Source organism: Pungitius pungitius, chromosome 10, assembly GCF_949316345.1.
Source record: "Pungitius pungitius chromosome 10, fPunPun2.1, whole genome shotgun sequence".
Classification (NCBI taxonomy): Eukaryota; Metazoa; Chordata; class Actinopteri; order Perciformes; family Gasterosteidae; genus Pungitius; species Pungitius pungitius.
In genome coordinates this window covers 17067375-17087126 of record NC_084909.1, presented here as the reverse complement: position 1 = coordinate 17087126, position 19752 = coordinate 17067375, and the positions used below count along the sequence as shown (strand labels likewise).

Here is a 19752-nt window from a genome sequence, read left to right as displayed (position 1 = left end):
AAAAGTGACAAATTATTTATTTGTGTGAAACATTGTAACCTCTTATACCACACAGGCCTACACAGAAACAATAGATTCTGTGTTTTTTTCTTTACTTGAAAATAAAATACCAGACAATAGTTGGGTCTTTAAAAAAATAAAAAGCAAGATGAGTGTTTCATAGAAGGGGTGCTGGGCACGCCCATGTGAAGTTACATGGTAGTTAAAATAAGAAGTTCTAGAGGTCACAACCTGCTGTAGTCTAGTACTGATCACATTTCCTTTGAGGGGGTACCAGGGATTTAGAAGAATATCCTAAGAATCACTGATGTCTGTGGTCTTTATGCTATCAATGGGTTGCCTCAAGTCTTTTCTTGTGTGAATCCAGGTGTTTTCCTCTGGATTTCTTCTGACTTCCCAGTAAGGCGACGCATCACATTTCCCCCCGTGGATTATCTTGAGCTGCTTTAGTGAAACTCAATTTAATAAAAGCAAATAGGCAGGGCGAGGACGATTTCATGTCTTTGATTCATTTCCAGTTGCACAACTGCCACTAATCAAAACCAACTCAATCCAAAAGCTTGGAGTGCTCAATCTTTGTAATGGTCCATTCTGGAGGCACCCCCTTAGTGAACTCCCTTTGGAATCTGTCAGAGAAGAAAAGACCGATCAATACGAATACCCTAATTCACACAGCAGCATAGTTATATTTAAAAAGCCCTCCAGACAGAAATGATATGCTCACTCATAGTTTGCACTGAGGAGTCTCTTTGTGTCTGCCTCTCCCTCTCCACTTATGGCCACCTGAAAGACGCGAGTTCCCTCCAGGGTGTCTTCAGGAAGACGTGCGTTTGTCAGATACCAGAAACGCATCAGAATGCTGACAAATTTTCTCCCTGGAAAAGAAAAGTACTGACACTTAATAACACTGGACCAGCAATGGGTTCATTTCAAACACACAATATCTGGCTGTTCAGTCCTGCAAAACAGATCTTTAGGCCTTCACAAGGTTTCTTCATTTTGTCCACAGTAAAGTGGCTTTATTTATGTATGTCTGGAAGCTGGCCATTGGTTTCTACGGCAAGACTCAGCGATTTACTTAAATGGCTGGGCGACAATAAACAACAACAAAGGTTATTTCAAACACACACACACACACACACACACAATCTGGGAGGTTAAGATGGCATGCTGACCATCATCATCATAGTAGATCCCCACGTCTCCAGGGGTTGTGTACATGATGTCATCGGCGTCTGCAGAGAGAGCTTTCTTGTGGCTCGATGGCAGCGCGTTGCATTTTTCCTTCAGCTTTATAATCAACTGCATAGACGGAAACGTGGTAAAGTTCAACTTGAGCATAGGGGTTACACCAGTTATATACCAGAATCTTAGAACACTGTCCTTTGTCACAGGTTTTTTAGGGTTATGTTTGGTGGAAATATATAATTAAGTTGGTTACTGTTATTACTACTTGCAAGCCATCATGACCAGATCCATCTGTTAACTAGAATATTAAATTAAGATTGGACGGGTCCTCGCTACTCCTTGCACGTTGGGGCACTGGCCAGATGGTTAGAAATGCGGTCGAGGACGCCTGCGGCGTTCGCAAGTCAGTGGTGTTAGTTCACATTTCCACCAGACTTGGATTATAATATGGATGTATAGAAGGTAAGGATGTCATGAGAAGTGAGAAATATGGAGCAGTTTAGATGAAGTATGTCTCGAGTTGAAACCACTCTTCCATTGGTTCTCTTTTCTTCTTTGCCATGATTTAAGTTTTCATTTAGTCATGAACATCGTCAAAGGTGACATTCTTTCTGAGTAGATTGTGATGTCTTTAATAGAGCAGCAACCAGGAGGCCAATGTAACTCTGAATGAGCTGCATAAGAAATACAGTTTGGAGTTTTAACACCAGTCATGTGGGAGACACTGCAACCATGTGGAAGAAGGTGCTATGGTTAGATGTGACCAAAATGGACCCTGAACCCAAAACTGCCCATCATCTTGAGAACCCCATTGAGCATATGATCCCAACATGGAACTATTGAGGTGTTGGTACCATTTCACTTTTTATATGGGACCTATTCAATGAAAGAGATGAAAATAACTAGAAAATGTGGCTTTTCGTTACCAGTAGGTGGGTCTGCGGCCGTAACTAGTTACACAGTAATTCCATTTCAGGTAGAGAGTACACATCCCCAGGGTGTGACTTGGTGATAACCAAGACATTCTGAATTACCAGTCCAAAATTAAAGCCTCTCAAAATACCATACAATAGCCATTTTCCTTCAATATCTCAATCACCAGACTACATTTGGTCATTTTCAGATTAGGTTTAAAAGAATACACTATACACTATATCAATACTTTCATGACCATTCCAGTTCAGGTTAATAGTAGACATGCCCAAGGTGACACTTATGGATAACCAGGACATTCTGATGTTCCATCCCAAAATAAAAGCCATACATGACCCAACTTCCTTCGAAATCTTTTAAAAGGTGGTTTTTTTTAATTGCCTCCTATGCACAGTTTAATATTTCTTCCGGCAAAATGCAACTTTTAGAGCCCAAGGTCTGAAGAGCACACTGCGTGGATTTGAGAAGAATCGGATTTAATCCCTGGGAGGAGTTTGGTCTTTTACAACTGTAAGAAATCATGAGAAAAGGCCAAAAACAGACCAAAAAGGCAGATTTTCAACCATTAATTACAGCGCCCCCTATTCGTCAAAAATTATGAAACTATTAGTGTGTGTTTAGGGCTTCACACATGCTATAATTTTGGTGAGGGCAGGCCAAGTCATTTGGAAGTTAAAAATCTGCCAGATTAGTTATCAGCACCATTTTGATATATACGACTAGTCAAAGCGAGGACTCTAATTAAAAGCACTCCAGTAGTTCACAAGGAGCGATGAGTACAGTCTAAAAATCCCTGGATGGAACTCATTGGACTTGTTTCAATGTGAGGCAACGTGAGGCCAGGGATTGTAGTCTTGATGACGTAATACATTTACAGAGCAAAACACTTCCTCACAATCCCTTTGAACCAATTGTAATATTCAAATAGCTTTTGCGTTTTGTTACTCTTTACTATCAAATAAATTAGATTACAAGTTACTTTATACGTTACATTCAGCAGCAGCCGACAACACTGGCATCACTGGTCACACCTAATATCCATTTTGTCATATGCAATGTTTCTTCTAAATACTAAACAGTGTATTGGTTTGTTGGTATATTATATTTAAATAAAAGGGTGCACTTGCTGGCTTCCCGTACTTACGTCCGTAGCCACCAGCCCTTCCAAAGCTTCAAAGTGACACTGAGACAGCAGTCCGGAGACATGGGTGAAGGCCTGCAGGGGTCAACACAGGCACGTTACAGTTGTGTGTTGAAGTCGTAATGGCCACTAAATCCCGTTTACTGAATGCTAGAAGTGTCAGAGAAGGTGTACGCAGCGCACAAAACTTTACCACCATTCGTCCCCCGGTCCGTATTCACCTGCTTCGCTCCAACCGCGAACTCTTCAACGTTGAACTCGTTATCAAAGTAAGCCCGAATCAGAAAGTAGTAGATTCTGGTGCGGAACCAGATAAACGGATTGGGGATGCCCAGGACCACCACCTTCTGGTTTTGGTTCTGTCCGCCGCGGTTGGAGCTGTACGGGCGGACCGCTTCTACCACAGCGGCCAGGCACGGAGAAGGTAGCGGTCGTTTACCGGTCCGGTTCAGGATGACACTGTCATTCAAACACAGACGAGTAAAGCTTAACGTTGATGGAAATCTGTGACAACCTCTTAACATGGGCAGCGCCATTTTCGCCCCTCCAAAGCTTCCTGGTCCTTGTGCTTGTAACTTCCGGCGAGGAACAAACAGAAAACATAAAAAATACAGATATAAATCTAACACCATTATGAGAATATGATTAATTGGTGTATCCAGAAATCATGGACATTATTCTTTAACTAACGTTCCGTTCTCTTTTTTGTATAGCCGACTTTTATTTAGTGATATCTTGTTTCTACACGGAATATTACCAATGAAACACCCGTCAACTTACGAGCTGTTTACTTTCAGCAGCTCGTGATATTCTAACGTATATCATGTGGAATGGAGCTTCAGGAGAAAATACCTGTTCGGATATTTACAGAAGTAGATAAGGACGTGTTTCTGCGAGATATCTACCCGGAGGTAAGATGCAGGAACACGGGACTTAAACGTTTAGTCAGACTCTTGTCTGAGCGGTGGTCACCAGGCAACGCCTCGGAGCATGTCTCACGGTGATGCTGTCACCTATTATTTGTGTAATCGTTGCAGCCATTCACCGAGCAAATACATTGATATTAACTAAATACTTGCATAGGCAGGTAAATAAATAAACACGCATAAACTGCGGCCCTAATACTATGGGGCGCCGTTTGTAAAATGTCGCACGTTCTAAAATCCTCCACAGTTTTGGTACATTTAGCAATATCATATGAAAAAAAGCATGACAATATTCATGTCACTTTTTCAAACATTTAGAGAGAAATTCATGTAAATACATGCATTAACTTTTCCAAGGATAATGTTTAACAGTAACACAAGGTTGTTTGACATAATATAGTTATGAATAATAGTGAATGTTGTTCCCAGCGCAGACCAGCCGTCCTGAGAGGCTTGTGTCTGGGACCATGTCTGGAGAAGTGGACGGTGGAGTATCTGGGAGAGAGAGGTGGAGACAAGGAGGTGAAGATCCACGTGTCCACTCAACCACAGATGGACTTCCTCCACAAAAACTTTGCATACAAGTGAGCTCTCTCTCTTTCTCTCTCTTTTTCTTTCTCTCTCTCTCTCTACCCATGATGCTCAGCTCCAGCTCTTCATTTACAGGACTCTGCCATTCAAAGAGTTTGTGAAAAGGGCATCTGAAAGGAAGCACTCTGACTTCTTCTTGTGTGAGGTAAATATCATTAAAAAATGTGTGCATTTACATGAATTTCTCTCTAAATGTTTGAAAAAGTGACATGAATAATGTCATGCTTTTTTTCATATGATATTGCTAAATGTACCAAAACTGCGCAGGATTTTAGAACGTGCGACATTTTACAAACGGCGCCCCACAGTATTAGGGCCGCAGTTTATGCGTGTTTATTTATTTACCTGCCTATGCAAGTATTTAGTTAATATCAATGTATTTGCCCGGTGAATGGCTGACACACACATTTTTAAAATATTTTTTCAACAGTATGTTGTGTCTTTTAATTACTTTCTTTGATCTTATATAAGGATGAGAGCTATTACCTTCGATCCCTGGGAGAGGACGTTCGAAAGGTATGAAGACTTCTGAAATTTGACATGCAGCATTAAGTTTTGTTCCCTCAAAGTTTAGACATTTGTTTTTTATTTATATTGCATAGAAACAAAAGGTCTTCAGTCTGACTCTTCAAAAGATATTTACCAAAAAAATAAATGTCTCTCACAGGAGCCGGCTGATCTGAGCAAACAGTTCCCGGACTTGGCGCAAGATTTTCACATCCCACAGTACTTTGAACCCCATCAGTTCTTCTCCAGTGTCTTCCGCATCAGCTCGTGTGGTCTGCAGCTGTGGACGCACTATGACGTGAGTGTCCCGCAAGTAGTCCCTCTGCTCGTCTTCCTTCTGGCGCCTTCGCATTTGTTGCCTGTCTGTATCATTTGGCAAGTCGCTAACCATACTGGGTTGAAAAGATATATTTTATAGATTATAAATATATACACACGTTTATATGTATATCTATATGTAGATATAATACAGTATGGATATAATTGCTGATGTGGTACTTTAACCTCCCTCTGAAAAGAGGTATAGTCGAAGCTGTCAGTAAGCTCTTCCTCTTCTAGTATTTGTTGCTTGTTTCTTCAGGTGATGGACAACCTGCTGGCTCAGGTGACAGGGAGGAAGAGAGTGGCTCTTTATAGCCCCCAAGATGCATTGCACCTCTACCTGTCAGGCAAGTTGGTTTGATTGCTCAAAATCTGTTGTTTCAATCCACTATTCCTCTTTCAAATTCACCTCTAATATTAATGTCATTCAACTGGAGGAATGTCTTTTTGTGTGTGTCATGGTTTATAAAATATTAACCACTCAAAAGTGCAGCTTTTTATTTTAATTCCACCCATCAGGGGATAAATCTGAGGTACTGGACATCGAATGCCCAGACCTGAATCAGTTTCCTGAGTTTGTGAAAGCAAAAAGATATGACTGTGTGCTGGAACCCGGGGATCTGCTCTTCATACCTGGTAAATAAAGCTGCCGTTCCACCTACCATGTACAGTAGATTCTGTCACCCAGTCATTCTTATCATGGGAAATGTGGCTCACAAATCCTGGTGGAGGCCTAATGTCCGAAACACTGTGAACACCTCCCTAACTTGGTTTCCCCTCTCCTCAGCGCTGTGGTTCCACAACACGCTGGCCCTGCAGTTTGGAGTTGGCGTCAATGTGTTCTGGCGCCACCTTCCTGCCGACAGCTACGACCGAAAGGACCCGTACGGTAACAAAGATCCCGTCGCCGCGACTCGGGCCCTTCAGGCGCTAGAGAAGGCGCTGCACACTCTGGACCAGCTGCCAGAAGATTATCGGGACTTTTACGGACGCCGGATGGTCCAACGCGTCCAAAAGCGGACGTACTGTGACGGTCCGTCCAGCACGATTACACAGGACTCTGCAGCCAATTCGCCAAACCCAGATGAGGTTATAGAGAAATCAACCAATAAAACATCAGCGTGGCACTCATGTCATGCTTAGTTTGACTTCTGGAGCAAGTGGATGTTTGGATGACAAAAGACATCAATAAGAGGTCATAGGCTTTATAAGAAGTAATGCTTTAATAAAAATACTTTATGGTCTGTCTGACTCTAGATGGACCGTCATTTAATGAATGAAAATCATGCTGTATAGACATGAAACTAGAGATTGAGACCATAAAGTCATGTTTACAATGCTTACTGAGGGAATAAATAAAAAATGTCCTTCTCTACTTCTATAGAACTAGACTTCTCTCTGCAAAGGGAGGAGTTTGTTTAATATAAGGACAGGTTCTGAAACATGTTCTATAGGAAAGATATCTTTAAATTACCTCCACTCTTGAGAAATTCTCAGGGGGGGCAGGGTGCCGCTAAATTAATAGTGGGAGAAACACTGCCACCAGTCAGAACCAAAAGTTGGCTCCTGAATGGGGACAACTTCCAGGAAAGAGAAAATCTATACATTATTCCTACCCCTATCCCTGTTTTGTCCCTGACAAAATATTATGAGGTCTTTCGTGCTGCTCCAGAGACGATTCATTGGGAGAGATGTTCTAGATGCTCAAAAGCCAGGAGAATGTTACATTTGCTGATTGACAACACTAAGATAGGATGAAGCTCTTTTAGGTGTGAAGATGCTCTGTGGTTCCTTCCTCTGTATTCTCGCTGAGAGAGCAGCTCCTGTTTAAATACTGTACGATAATATAGAATAAATGACTCTACTATACTGTGGCGACCCTCCTACTCAGCTGGCTGTGTTCCTGCTCTGCCAGGGGTTTACCTGTGGGTGAAGCTCAAACACCAATCACTCGGATCGGGACACAGCGCTTCGGGAGTGTTTATCTCAGCAGGGCCTGCTGCACCAGGCTCACCCAGACCAACAATAAAACAGAATCTGGAAAATGTTTGTTTGTGGCCTCCCTTTTTGTTGCCCCATCTGAGCCAAGTGATATCAATACTGTAACATTATATACCAGGGGTGTCCAATAGGTTATGCTAATTATGTTATGTTAATTAGCGATCCATGCTTACTAACGGACCACATTCAATTTCATTCCAAAGCAACCCATGTTGACTCCAGTAAAGACCAAGAATGTGCGGGATGCTTGTGACGTTTTCCTCCTTCTGACAGATGAGACTCATCTTGCGCTGATGGCAGCGCTATTGTCGGTCACCGCTACTACTTACTGGCCGGTCACACGCCTCCCCTTCCCCATCAGCCAGCCGACTGTAACATCCTATACAGTCTACATTCTATACACCAACATTCTACACTGTAACATCTTATACACTCTACATTCTATTCACTAACATTCTACACTGTAACATCATATACACTCTTCATTCTATACACTAACATTCTACACTAACATCTTATACACTCTACATTCTATACACTAACATTCTACACTGTAACATCTTATACACTCTACATTCTATACACTAACATTCTACACTGTAACATCTTATACACTCTACATTATATACACTAACATTCTACACTGTAACATCTTATACACTCTACATTCTATACACTAACATTCTACACTGTAACATCATATACACTCTACATTCTATACACTAACATTCTACACTGTAACATCTTATACACTCTACATTCTATATACTAACATTCTACACTGTAACATCTTATACACTCTACATTCTATACACTAACATTCTACACTGTAACATATTATACACTGTACATTCTACACTGTAACATCTTATACACTCTACATTCTATACACTAACATTCTATACTGTAACATCTTATACACTCTTCATTCTATACACTAACATTCTACACTGTAACATCATATACACTCTACATTCTATACACTAACATTCTACACTGTAACATCTTATACACTCTACATTATATACACTAACATTCTACACTGTAACATCTTATGCACTCTACATTCTATACTGTACACTAACATTCTACACTGTAACATCTTATACACTCTACATTCTATATACTAACATTTTACACTGTAACATCCTATACACTCTACATTCTATACACTAACATTCTACACTGTAACATCTTATGCACTCTACATTCTATACTGTACACTAACATTCTACACTGTAACATCTTATACACTCTACATTCTATACACTAACATTCTACACTGTAACATCTTATACACTCTACATTCTATACACTAACATTCTACACTGTAACATCTTATACACTCTACATTATATACACTAACATTCTACACTGTAACATCTTATACACTCTACATTCTATACACTAACATTCTACACTGTAACATCATATACACTCTACATTCTATACACTAACATTCTACACTGTAACATCTTATACACTCTACATTCTATATACTAACATTCTACACTGTAACATCTTATACACTCTACATTCTATACACTAACATTCTACACTGTAACATCTTATACACTCTTTATTCTATGCACTAACATTCTACACTGTAACATCTTATACACTCTACATTCTATACACTAACATTCTACACTGTAACATCTTATACACTCTACATTCTATACACTAACATTCTACACTGTAACATCTTATACACTCTACATTCTATACACTAACATTCTACACTGTAACATCTTATACACTCTACATTCTATACACTAACATTCTACACTGTAACATATTATACACTCTACATTCTATACACTAACATTCTACACTATAACATCTTATACACTCTACATTCTATACACTAACATTCTACACTGTAACATCTTATACACTCTACATTCTATACACTAACATTCTACACTGTAACATCTTATACACTCTACATTCTATACACTAACATTCTACACTGTAACATCTTATGCACTCTACATTCTATACTGTACACTAACATTCTACACTGTAACATCTTATACACTCTACATTCTATACACTAACATTCTACACTGTAACATCTTATACACTCTACATTCTATACACTAACATTCTACACTATAACATCTTATACACTCTACATTCTATACACTAACATTCTACACTGTAACATCTTATACACTCTACATTCTATACACTAACATTCTACACTGTAACATCTTATACACTCTACATTCTATACACTAACATTCTACACTGTAACATATTATACACTGTACATTCTACACTGTAACATCTTATACACTCTACATTCTATACACTAACATTCTATACTGTAACATCTTATACACTCTTCATTCTATACACTAACATTCTACACTGTAACATCATATACACTCTACATTCTATACACTAACATTCTACACTGTAACATCTTATACACTCTACATTATATACACTAACATTCTACACTGTAACATCTTATGCACTCTACATTCTATACTGTACACTAACATTCTACACTGTAACATCTTATACACTCTACATTCTATATACTAACATTTTACACTGTAACATCCTATACACTCTACATTCTATACACTAACATTCTACACTGTAACATCTTATGCACTCTACATTCTATACTGTACACTAACATTCTACACTGTAACATCTTATACACTCTACATTCTATACACTAACATTCTACACTGTAACATCTTATACACTCTACATTCTATACACTAACATTCTACACTGTAACATCTTATACACTCTACATTCTATACACTAACATTCTACACTGTAACATCTTATACACTCTTTATTCTATGCACTAACATTCTACACTGTAACATCTTATACACTCTACATTCTATACACTAACATTCTACACTGTAACATCTTATACACTCTACATTCTATACACTAACATTCTACACTGTAACATCTTATACACTCTACATTCTATACACTAACATTCTACACTGTAACATCTTATACACTCTACATTCTATAGACTAACATTCTACACTGTAACATCTTATACACTCTACATTCTATACACTAACATTCTACACTATAACATCTTATACACTCTACATTCTATACACTAACATTCTACACTGTAACATCTTATACACTCTACATTCTATACACTAACATTCTACACTGTAACATCTTATACACTCTACATTCTATACACTAACATTCTACACTGTAACATCTTATACACTCTACATTCTATACACTAACATTCTACACTGTAACATCTTATACACTCTACATTCTATACACTAACATTCTACACTGTAACATCTTATACACTCTACATTCTATACACTAACATTCTACACTGTAACATCTTATACACTCTACATTCTATACACTAACATTCTACACTATAACATCTTATACACTCTACATTCTATACACTAACATTCTACACTGTAACATCTTATACACTCTACATTCTATACACTAACATTCTACACTATAACATCTTATACACTCTACATTCTATACACTAACATTCTACACTGTAACATCTTATACACTCTTTATTCTATGCACTAACATTCTACACTGTAACATCTTATACACTCTAGATTCTATACACTAACATTCTACACTGTAACATCTTATACACTCTACATTCTATACACTAACATTCTACACTGTAACATCTTATACACTCTACATTCTATACACTAACATTCTACACTGTAACATCTTATACACTCTACATTCTATACACTAACATTCTACACTGTAACATCTTATACACTCTTCATTCTATACACTAACATTCTACACTGTAACATCTTATACACTCTACATTCTATACACTAACATTCTACACTGTAACATCTCATACACTCTTTATTCTATGCACTAACATTCTACACTGTAACATCTTATACACTCTACATTCTATACACTAACATTCTACACTGTAACATCTTATACACTCTACATTCTATACACTAACATTCTACACTGTAACATCTTATACACTCTTCATTCTATACACTAACATTCTACACTGTAACATCTTATACACTCTACATTCTATACACTAACATTCTAGTAGAATGTTAGTGTATAGAATGTAGAGTGGATTGTTACACTGTAGAATCATTCTACAGTGTAACAATCTACACTAACATTCTTTTTGTAACATCATATACACTATGATATACACTAAAAATCTGCACTGTAACATACTGTAAACTTCTATAAACTATCAACATACAATGTAAAATTCTAAAACCTAACATTCTACACACTATTAGTTACATTCTATACACTGACATTTTAAAATGTAAAATATGTAAGAATATACACTAATATTCTGCACTGTAACATTATATACTGTGACATTTGTAGGATATTAGAAATAAATTGATGACCAGGTTCATAAATTATCTATAATCGAAATGCGTTTAGTGTACACCAGAATACAACCATGATTCTGGAAATATGTATTCAATAAAGTAAGGAGTTTATTGTAAAACCACTAATTTTGAAACTATAATCACTAGAATAATACAAGCTATGACACAGCTCTCATTGTATTGAATGACATGTACCGGTAATCAACCGAAATGTAATACTTGATAGCACCGCCAACTGATATTGACTGAGAGGCCTTCGAAATCCGAGCTACATTGGCTCGGAAGTCAGTGGCCACTCCCCCCTTTTGCGTAGCGTCAGCCCTGCGCCCCCCCCACCCTCCGCCACCTCCACCCCACCCCCCCTCCGTACCATTCGCCAGTCGGACCGTGAGTGCCGCCACACCCCCCTCCACCATCGACCGGTCTGGCCGACGTTAGGTCTACACTGTAACATTCTATGACGTAACATTAAATTCAACATTATACACTAACATTCTACACTGAAACATTCTATAGTGTAACATTCTATACACTCACCGGCCACTTTATTAGGTGCTAGTACCGGGTTGGACCCCCTTTTGCCTTCAGAACTGCCTCAATTCTTCGTGGCATAGATTCAACAAGGTGCTGGATGCATTCCTCAGGGAGTTTGGTCCATATTGACATGATGGCATCACACAGTTGCCGCAGATTTGTCGGCTGCACATCCATGATGCGAATCTCCCGTTCCACCACATCCCAATGATGCTCTATTGGAATGAGATCTGGTGATTGTGGAGGCCATTTGAGTACAGCGAACTCATTGTCATGTTCAAGAAACCAGTCTGAGATGATTCCAGCTTTATGACATGGCGCATTATCCTGCTGAAAGTAGCCATCAGAAGTTGGGTACATTGTGGTCATAAAGGGATGGACATGGTCAGCAACAATACTCAGGTAGGCTGTGGCGTTGCAACGATGCTCAATTGGTACCAAGGGGCCCAAAGAGTGCCAAGAAAATATTCCCCACACCATGACACCACCACCACCAGCCTGAACCGTTGATACAAGGCAGGATGGATCCATGCTTTCATGTTGTAGACGCCAAATTCTGACCCTACCATCCGAATGTCGCAGCAGAAATCGAGACTCATCTACAATGTCTACATTCTATAATGTAATTTCTTTACGCCCGGAAAGTAAAAGGGCGGAATACGATACTTATCCCACAGTGCACGTGTATAGAACCTTTGGCCTTGTTTTCCTCTCAGAGGGTGTGTGAGAGCATTATGTAACATGCCCCTTTTAGGCCTCTTTCACTTAGATCCTCCCTTCCTCTCTCAGAACACATAAGACTTACCACCCGCTCACTCGTGGAAGCAAACAGGATTTTAGAAGGAGGACTTTTCAAACCGTTATCATGATTTTTCAAGCGCTTTTTGATTGTATGGACTTTACCAGCTGGTTGCTGTTGACTTTAGCCACGTTACTTGTGACGGATGTCGTCAGAAACTGGAGACCACACAGCTTTCCACCAGGACCGTGGGCGCTGCCTTTTCTAGGAAACATCTTCACAGGAGTTGACTTCAAAACAATAGAGAAGGTGAGGTGCACATGTAAATACATGCAATTTGTTCTTCCAGAGTGGAGTAAGAAAGGGTCCAATATTATCGTGGTGGAAATTAGTGGGTAATTCCCTTGTGAGAAACCAAGGTATCCGAAGTGATTAAGTATTTATTACAGACGAGCATATAGAAAAATAATAGTTACACAAAATCATCAAACACAAGCTATAGCCACAGTTCAATGACTCAATTCAGCTGAAAGGGACAGTCTTCCTTCGGCCCCTCAGAGTAGCAGGAAGATCTGACAAGCTTCGTAGTGTAAAGAGAAGCTGTTAATACACATCAGAGCTCCACATTGCCCAGACCGAGGGACAACACCGTCCAGGGAAAGATGAGCAAAAAGCATGTTATAGGAATTCAGACTTGGACTCCCCCGCCTCCCTCTCAGTGTGACGGTGAGCAGTGAGTGTTTAACAGACAGATAAACAGTGCTTCCAGCTGTGGTAACACTGAGCCATCGTGAACTGAAGAGGTCACAGAGAAACCAAGAGAACACGCAGTGTGCACGAAAACCATTTCCCCCTAACAGTTAATATCTGAGGGGCAAAAAGGATCACAATAAATACACAACACTAAGAAATGGTTGCATCTTCAAAGTGCTTTCTGTCTGTTACTAATTTAAAGACTATGCAACAACTCTTTGGATCACCAATCAAAACATTTGAGGAAAACTGGGGGCCAGTACATTGAAAATTGGTGCTGATTTATCAGTTGTAAAACATCATGAGACAGCAGTGCGATGAGCATCAAGAGGTGAGGGACTCATTTCCCATCAGTGGTCTCAGTGTCATGCCCCCTTAGTGTTTATGCAATCATCTCATCTCCTCAAGGACTTCTATCCAATGATCTGTTCGCAAATTGCAAGAAGACCCATGTCTTTGTGAAACGTTGAAAAGTCTTGAAAAGTGATCCGTCCCTTTGGATGCAGCTTGCTCAGCAGTACGGTCCAGTGTTCAGCTTGAGGAAAGGCAGCGCGAGGATGGTGTTCGTCTCTGGCCACAAGATGGTCAAAGAGGCTCTCGTCAACAAGATGGACAGCTTCGTTGATCGACCTGTTATTCCTCTCTTCCACAAAACCTTCAAGGGGATTGGTGAGTAAACACAAAACGAGTGACTGTGTGGGACAGAGCATGTCGTTCTGGGGTAAAACAACAACAAGAAATATCATAGCTCAAAAGTTGACTTTGATTGTTTAAGCTTACGATTGACTTCAACAACCTGTTCAGTGCTTGCCTTTACTATGGTTTGAGATAATGTTCCCACAGGTATAGCTATGAGCAATGGTTACCTCTGGAAGCAGCAGAGGAGGTTTGCCAACACTCACCTGCGTTACTTCGGAGAGGGTCAGAGGTCGCTGGAAAAATACATTCAGGTTGAAAGCAGCTTCTTGTGTGAAGCTTTTAAAGAGGAACAAAGCAAGTAATGATTCATCTATTAGTACACATGCTTTAGATCAGACAATGTTCGTCATCCCCTGAGTGTCATTCGTCGCATTCCCAGAAGCACCGTTCAACCCCCAATACACCATAACGACCGCAGTGGGCAACATCATCTCCTCGGTGCTCTTCGGACAGCGCTTTGAATACAGCGATCAGAGCTTCCGTAAGGTTCTGGAGCTGGACAACGAGGCCGTCCTGCTCGCCGGCTCTCCTCTAGCTCAGGTAGCTCCCTGATCTGTCTCGACTATCCTGTTGTGGATCACAAAGGAGACTGTTAAATTGACGTGAAAGTTCGCCCCATCCACAGCTGTATGATGTGTTCCCCGGCTTGCTGGAGCACCTGCCGGGACCTCACCAGACTCTCCACAGAAACTACAAGGAGATCATGGCTTTTCTGGAAAAGCAAGTAGACAAGCACCGGGAAGAGTGGAACCCCGAAGACCCCCGGGATTTCATCGACGTATACCTGGCAGAGATGGAAAAGGTGAGAGACTGATTTCTATGAGTCTTTTTTTTAAGCTACCTGGTATCCTGGCAGATGGTTAATAATCACCAGGTGGTGATATGAAACTATACATGCAGCTGCACCGGTTAGATCTAGTGACGCTGTGGTTGTCTCCAGTCTCACAATTGGAACATGTTGAAGGAACAAAACCCAAGATTCTGCCTGACTCAGCAGCTATTTTTCTTAGTTCAATAAGCCAATAAGCCCGATTGATTTGTTCTTGAACATGCTCTACAAAAATCAATCATGGTATTTAAATTAAACTAATTCAATTTTGAATTTTGTCAAAAACACATTTTTGCCCATTTATACTAAACGCTGTCAGATTCTCACAAAATCTTGTGTGGTTCATTATTGGTTTAATATCCCCCCCCCCCCGAATCATAACAATCTTGTTGATATCTCACTGTTTTGAGAAGATATGGACCAATGAACTAATATGGCAAGACACATATCTTCCAAATGACTTGACCTGCCCTCACAAATGTATGTTATATGTATGAATTGCACCCCTAAACCTACCCAAATCTTTCTATATTTTTTGAAGACTAGGGGGTGCTGCAGTCAATTAATGAATATCTGCATTTATAGCCTATTTTTGCCCCATTTTTATCGTTTCTTTGAGTTGTAAAAGACCAAAGTCCTCTCAGAGATTAGTTTCTTTTAACATTTTGGCAGAGCATTTGACAGCACAGTACATGATCTGACTTTTCCAGAAAAAGCAGGATCCCCAGGCGGGCTTTAACATCGAAACCCTGCTGGTTTGCACTCTCGACCTGATTGAGGCTGGGACCGAATCAAGTGCCACCACTTTACGCTGGGCCCTCGTCTACATGATGCACTACCCAGAGATACAAGGTCAGATACTTAATCACAGAGTATTCTCATCAACACTAGTCTTGCTTGCATAATGTCCGTGGCTATGCTTCCTTACGCAGAGAAAGTCCAGGCAGAGATCGACAGAGTGATCGGAGAGTCTCGTCAGCCCAGCGCGGCCGACCGACCCAACATGCCCTTTACAGACGCCGTCATCCACGAGATTCAAAGGATGGGGAACATTGTTCCTATGGGATTCCCCAAAATGGCCACTAAAGACGCTACATTGGGAGGATATTTAATACCCAAAGTAAAAGATTTATTTACCAGACTCACCCAGCTATAAATGACCACTTATTTACACATGACCGACAGGAACTTCTCAAGCTTTTTTTCTTTCTTTCCAGGGCACAAGTGTGACGACAGCTCTCGGATCCGTGCTCTTTGATAAGAACGAGTGGGCGACTCCTGGCACCTTCAATCCTGAGCATTTCTTGGATTCAGAGGGCCGGTTCCGCAGAAGAGAGGCCTTTCTACCGTTTTCTGCAGGTTTGCACACTAAAAGCCAGTGGAATTTTTCCATTGGCTTTTGCGGATAATGGGTGAAAATAAGCTGTGTGGCAACGCAAACAGTTATAATACGTTCAGCAAAATGATCTTCAGAAATAAAAAAACACACACACAGGATTTTGAAAGCAAGAATGATATCGACAGAAGTTAAAAGTTAAGTCAGGCTGTAAAGAAAATGCACTGTTAATGCGAATATAAAGCATGGGGCAAACTGATTTTGCTTCATTTAAGACTTTGATGGAATTTACTACCGCTGCCGACACTCAGCGGTTTGAAGTTTAAGCGGTTTAACCTGAAGATGGTTCCTTTTAGGTAAACGTGCGTGTGTAGGAGAACATCTGGCCAGGATGGAGCTGTTCCTTTTCTTTACGGCTCTCCTCCAACGCTTCACCTTCTCTCCTGTTCCTGGAGAAATGCCCAGCCTGGAGGGAGTGATGGGCTTCACCTATTCCCCTGAAAAGTTCCGGATCCTGGCTCTGCCTCGCTAAATCGCTCCCACCGTTACTTCTGCCCGCAGTGTCACACATCGCCACGTTCTCTCTGAGACAAGGCTTTTGTTGAATGTAAGCAGAAGAAATGATAACACATGTGATCATGACTAGTGTTATAATTGTGATTTGTGCGTTATTAGATATTAGTTAGTAATTATATTAGTATGCAATATGAATTAAACACATTTATAATCGGGGGGAGGAGTTACGTTTGAACATGCAGCCAATCACATACGGCTTTAAAATGATTGACACGCACAGGGAAATTGGGGACAGACAGAATCTCTGGAGACCTATGCTTTGAGGTCAGAATCCACTGTGGGAAAGGCAATTCACTATATTGTAAAATACTATACTTTTTAGACCGTATTTCACCCTGTAATAATGGATTTTAAACTCGAGCCAGTAGATTCTTTGGACTTTTCACCTCCGGCAAGGCGAAGGGAAAAAGGGAGCCGAGCATTTGATATGTTGTTAGACCACACACAAGACAATCAATGATCACATATCTGCCTCACATTGAAACTAGATTTTATCAGATTATCCCAAATTATAGTGTCACCATGTCACTGGAAATTCAGTCGTAGAATATCTGCAAGTTTAAAGTCAAAGACAACTGGACTTAATCCTTTTTTCAAGCCCAGTGGATCAATTACTCTACAGGCCTACTGGACTCCTACAAAACATCAAAGAGTTGCATAGCAACCAGCAACATACTCAACATCACAACACAAAACGACTATGAAGAGAAACAACCAGCATCAGACCAAAAAAGACTAGAAAGAGACTAAACTACACAGTCAGAGTCCTTCTCACATGGGGGGGAAAGGGGCTTTTGGCATGTCGGATTCATGGTCTCATTATCTGTCCAAATATAGACAGTCCGAAAATAAATACAGCGGGCTACTAATGACAGTTAACCTATACATTGAAAGTGTAACCAACCCATTTTGTGTGTACTTCCTTTGTTACCTCTTTGTTTGATTTTGTGCATGTTTGGAGTTGGATGCTTTTATTTTGAAGGTATTAGTACCCGCCCGAAAGGGTAAAAGCTTGTACAATCAATCAGTAAAGCGTCAGACCATCTGTCGGGAGGGGTATGCTACAGAAAGGTTTGCTGTACTAGTCAACATCTCACTTAGAATTTAGATGTTCTCATTGAATCAATAAAAGAAAAGATGGATGTTCTAGAACATTCTTAAACTGCTCCAGTGTTGATGAAACTTTGCTCTAAATGTCATTAGCGTATGGCATTAGTAAACTGTTGAACCAACCGAGCTGATAGTGTGTAAGTCATTCATCAGGATTACCCATTAGACAATAATGGTTTATGTATTAGCTCCACATGAGTTAGGCATGATTTCCATCACACCTCCCAAGAAACGTTCAATAGATTCCAGCATCTATTAGTGAAGATCCAATTATTTCTACAGTTTATGACTAACCCATTTAAGTTCAGCCTCATTCAATTAGCTACAAGTAAATAAAAAACCCTTTTCTGTTGAATGTCTGTATCTTCCTCTTAAGCATCTAGATAACATTTGTTTGGATTCTTTAATCCAGGAAACTTTCACTTTGTAATTAACTTGGTTTATGCAAATAATAACTTTTGAGAAAGTTTGTATTATGGAGGTTTTGTTCTTAAATCAATAAATGTAGTAACCTTTCAAATAAATGAATCAATGACACTTCTCCACCTCTAAACTACATGTTATATGTAATAAAACAAAAGGTCACAAGCTGCACTGCACTCTGGGACGTTGCTCTCTGGGGGAAGAGTTCCTGAAACACAGCGGAGGCTTTGCAGTCACGTTATCACAAGTCTGAGCCCAGAGGGTTGTTGTTCACGAGTAATTGCCGTCATATTACTTGACGTAATATTACTAGATAATCAATCAGTTCCGTTATTTATTCAATGACTAAAGTCTTGTTTGCCGAGCTGGTTCAACACTCTTTAGCTACGGGACTTCTCCATTTCCTGCTGGGTTTGGACCTCAAACGGTTATTTGATTATTATGATGACAAATAAATCTAGACTTGCTCAAAAACGGGAAACCTACAAATGATCCTCAAGGACCGTTAGCAGAATTTTTTCAGTGTGGACAGTGAACATATTGTTCTAATACTGAGATGAGAAGGTCATACTAGTGTAGAGTATATCCAAAATGAGCAGTTTCATTCAAAGGATTATTTTTAAACTGATTTCAGACGTAGGTTCTTCCCCATTATGGACTGAATAAAGAAATCAGAAGCTGTGGTCTTAAGTGTTCAAAGCTACCAAAGTTCTAAAAGCTGGAGAACGAACCGCCAGGCTCCGCCCCCAGC

General features: G+C 40.0%; 3 protein-coding genes across 3 annotated transcripts; 2 read left to right on the top strand and 1 right to left on the bottom strand.

Annotated features, from left to right (window-relative positions):
- Nucleotides 1-140: 140 nt before the first annotated feature.
- maip1 (matrix AAA peptidase interacting protein 1) lies at nucleotides 141-3837 on the bottom strand. Its single transcript, XM_037489228.2, has 5 exons — nucleotides 3484-3837; nucleotides 3266-3337; nucleotides 1176-1302; nucleotides 725-875; nucleotides 141-626 (listed from the first exon to the last, which is right to left on the bottom strand). Exons 1-5 carry the CDS (start codon nucleotides 3796-3798, stop codon nucleotides 548-550), a joined length of 744 nt encoding a protein of 247 aa, XP_037345125.2. The 5' UTR covers nucleotides 3799-3837; the 3' UTR covers nucleotides 141-547.
- A 162-nt stretch (nucleotides 3838-3999) lies between these two features.
- tyw5 (tRNA-yW synthesizing protein 5) lies at nucleotides 4000-7654 on the top strand. The gene is made up of 8 exons (XM_037489225.2): nucleotides 4000-4173; nucleotides 4618-4772; nucleotides 4855-4924; nucleotides 5251-5295; nucleotides 5447-5584; nucleotides 5867-5954; nucleotides 6127-6243; nucleotides 6395-7654. Exons 1-8 carry the CDS (start codon nucleotides 4093-4095, stop codon nucleotides 6748-6750), a joined length of 1050 nt encoding a protein of 349 aa, XP_037345122.1. The 5' UTR covers nucleotides 4000-4092; the 3' UTR covers nucleotides 6751-7654.
- A 5622-nt stretch (nucleotides 7655-13276) lies between these two features.
- LOC119228329 (cytochrome P450 2J2-like) lies at nucleotides 13277-18633 on the top strand. The gene is made up of 9 exons (XM_037487703.2): nucleotides 13277-13584; nucleotides 14535-14697; nucleotides 14872-15021; nucleotides 15107-15267; nucleotides 15353-15529; nucleotides 16267-16408; nucleotides 16489-16676; nucleotides 16774-16915; nucleotides 17249-18633. Exons 1-9 carry the CDS (start codon nucleotides 13402-13404, stop codon nucleotides 17422-17424), a joined length of 1482 nt encoding a protein of 493 aa, XP_037343600.2. The 5' UTR covers nucleotides 13277-13401; the 3' UTR covers nucleotides 17425-18633.
- The last annotated feature ends 1119 nt before the right edge of the window (nucleotides 18634-19752 follow it).

Bases quoted from the DNA above. Each gene is read 5' to 3' on its own strand.
- LOC119228329 (XM_037487703.2), top strand. From the start codon at position 13,402: ATGATTTTTCAAGCGCTTTTTGATTGTATGGACTTTACCAGCTGGTTG. The intron at 16,409-16,488 runs GTCAGATACTTA...TTCCTTACGCAG, and splicing joins GCACTACCCAGAGATACAAG to AGAAAGTCCAGGCAGAGATC. The intron at 16,916-17,248 runs GTTTGCACACTA...GGTTCCTTTTAG, and splicing joins CTTTCTACCGTTTTCTGCAG to GTAAACGTGCGTGTGTAGGA.
- maip1 (XM_037489228.2), bottom strand. From the start codon at position 3,798: ATGGCGCTGCCCATGTTAAGAGGTTGTCACAGATTTCCATCAACGTTA. The intron at 1,303-3,265 runs GTAAGTACGGGA...CCGTCTATGCAG, and splicing joins AAGGGCTGGTGGCTACGGAC to TTGATTATAAAGCTGAAGGA. The intron at 876-1,175 runs GTCAGCATGCCA...TTTCTTTTCCAG, and splicing joins GATCTACTATGATGATGATG to GGAGAAAATTTGTCAGCATT.
- tyw5 (XM_037489225.2), top strand. From the start codon at position 4,093: ATGGAGCTTCAGGAGAAAATACCTGTTCGGATATTTACAGAAGTAGAT. The intron at 4,174-4,617 runs GTAAGATGCAGG...TGTTGTTCCCAG, and splicing joins TGCGAGATATCTACCCGGAG to CGCAGACCAGCCGTCCTGAG. The intron at 4,925-5,250 runs GTAAATATCATT...ATCTTATATAAG, and splicing joins CTGACTTCTTCTTGTGTGAG to GATGAGAGCTATTACCTTCG.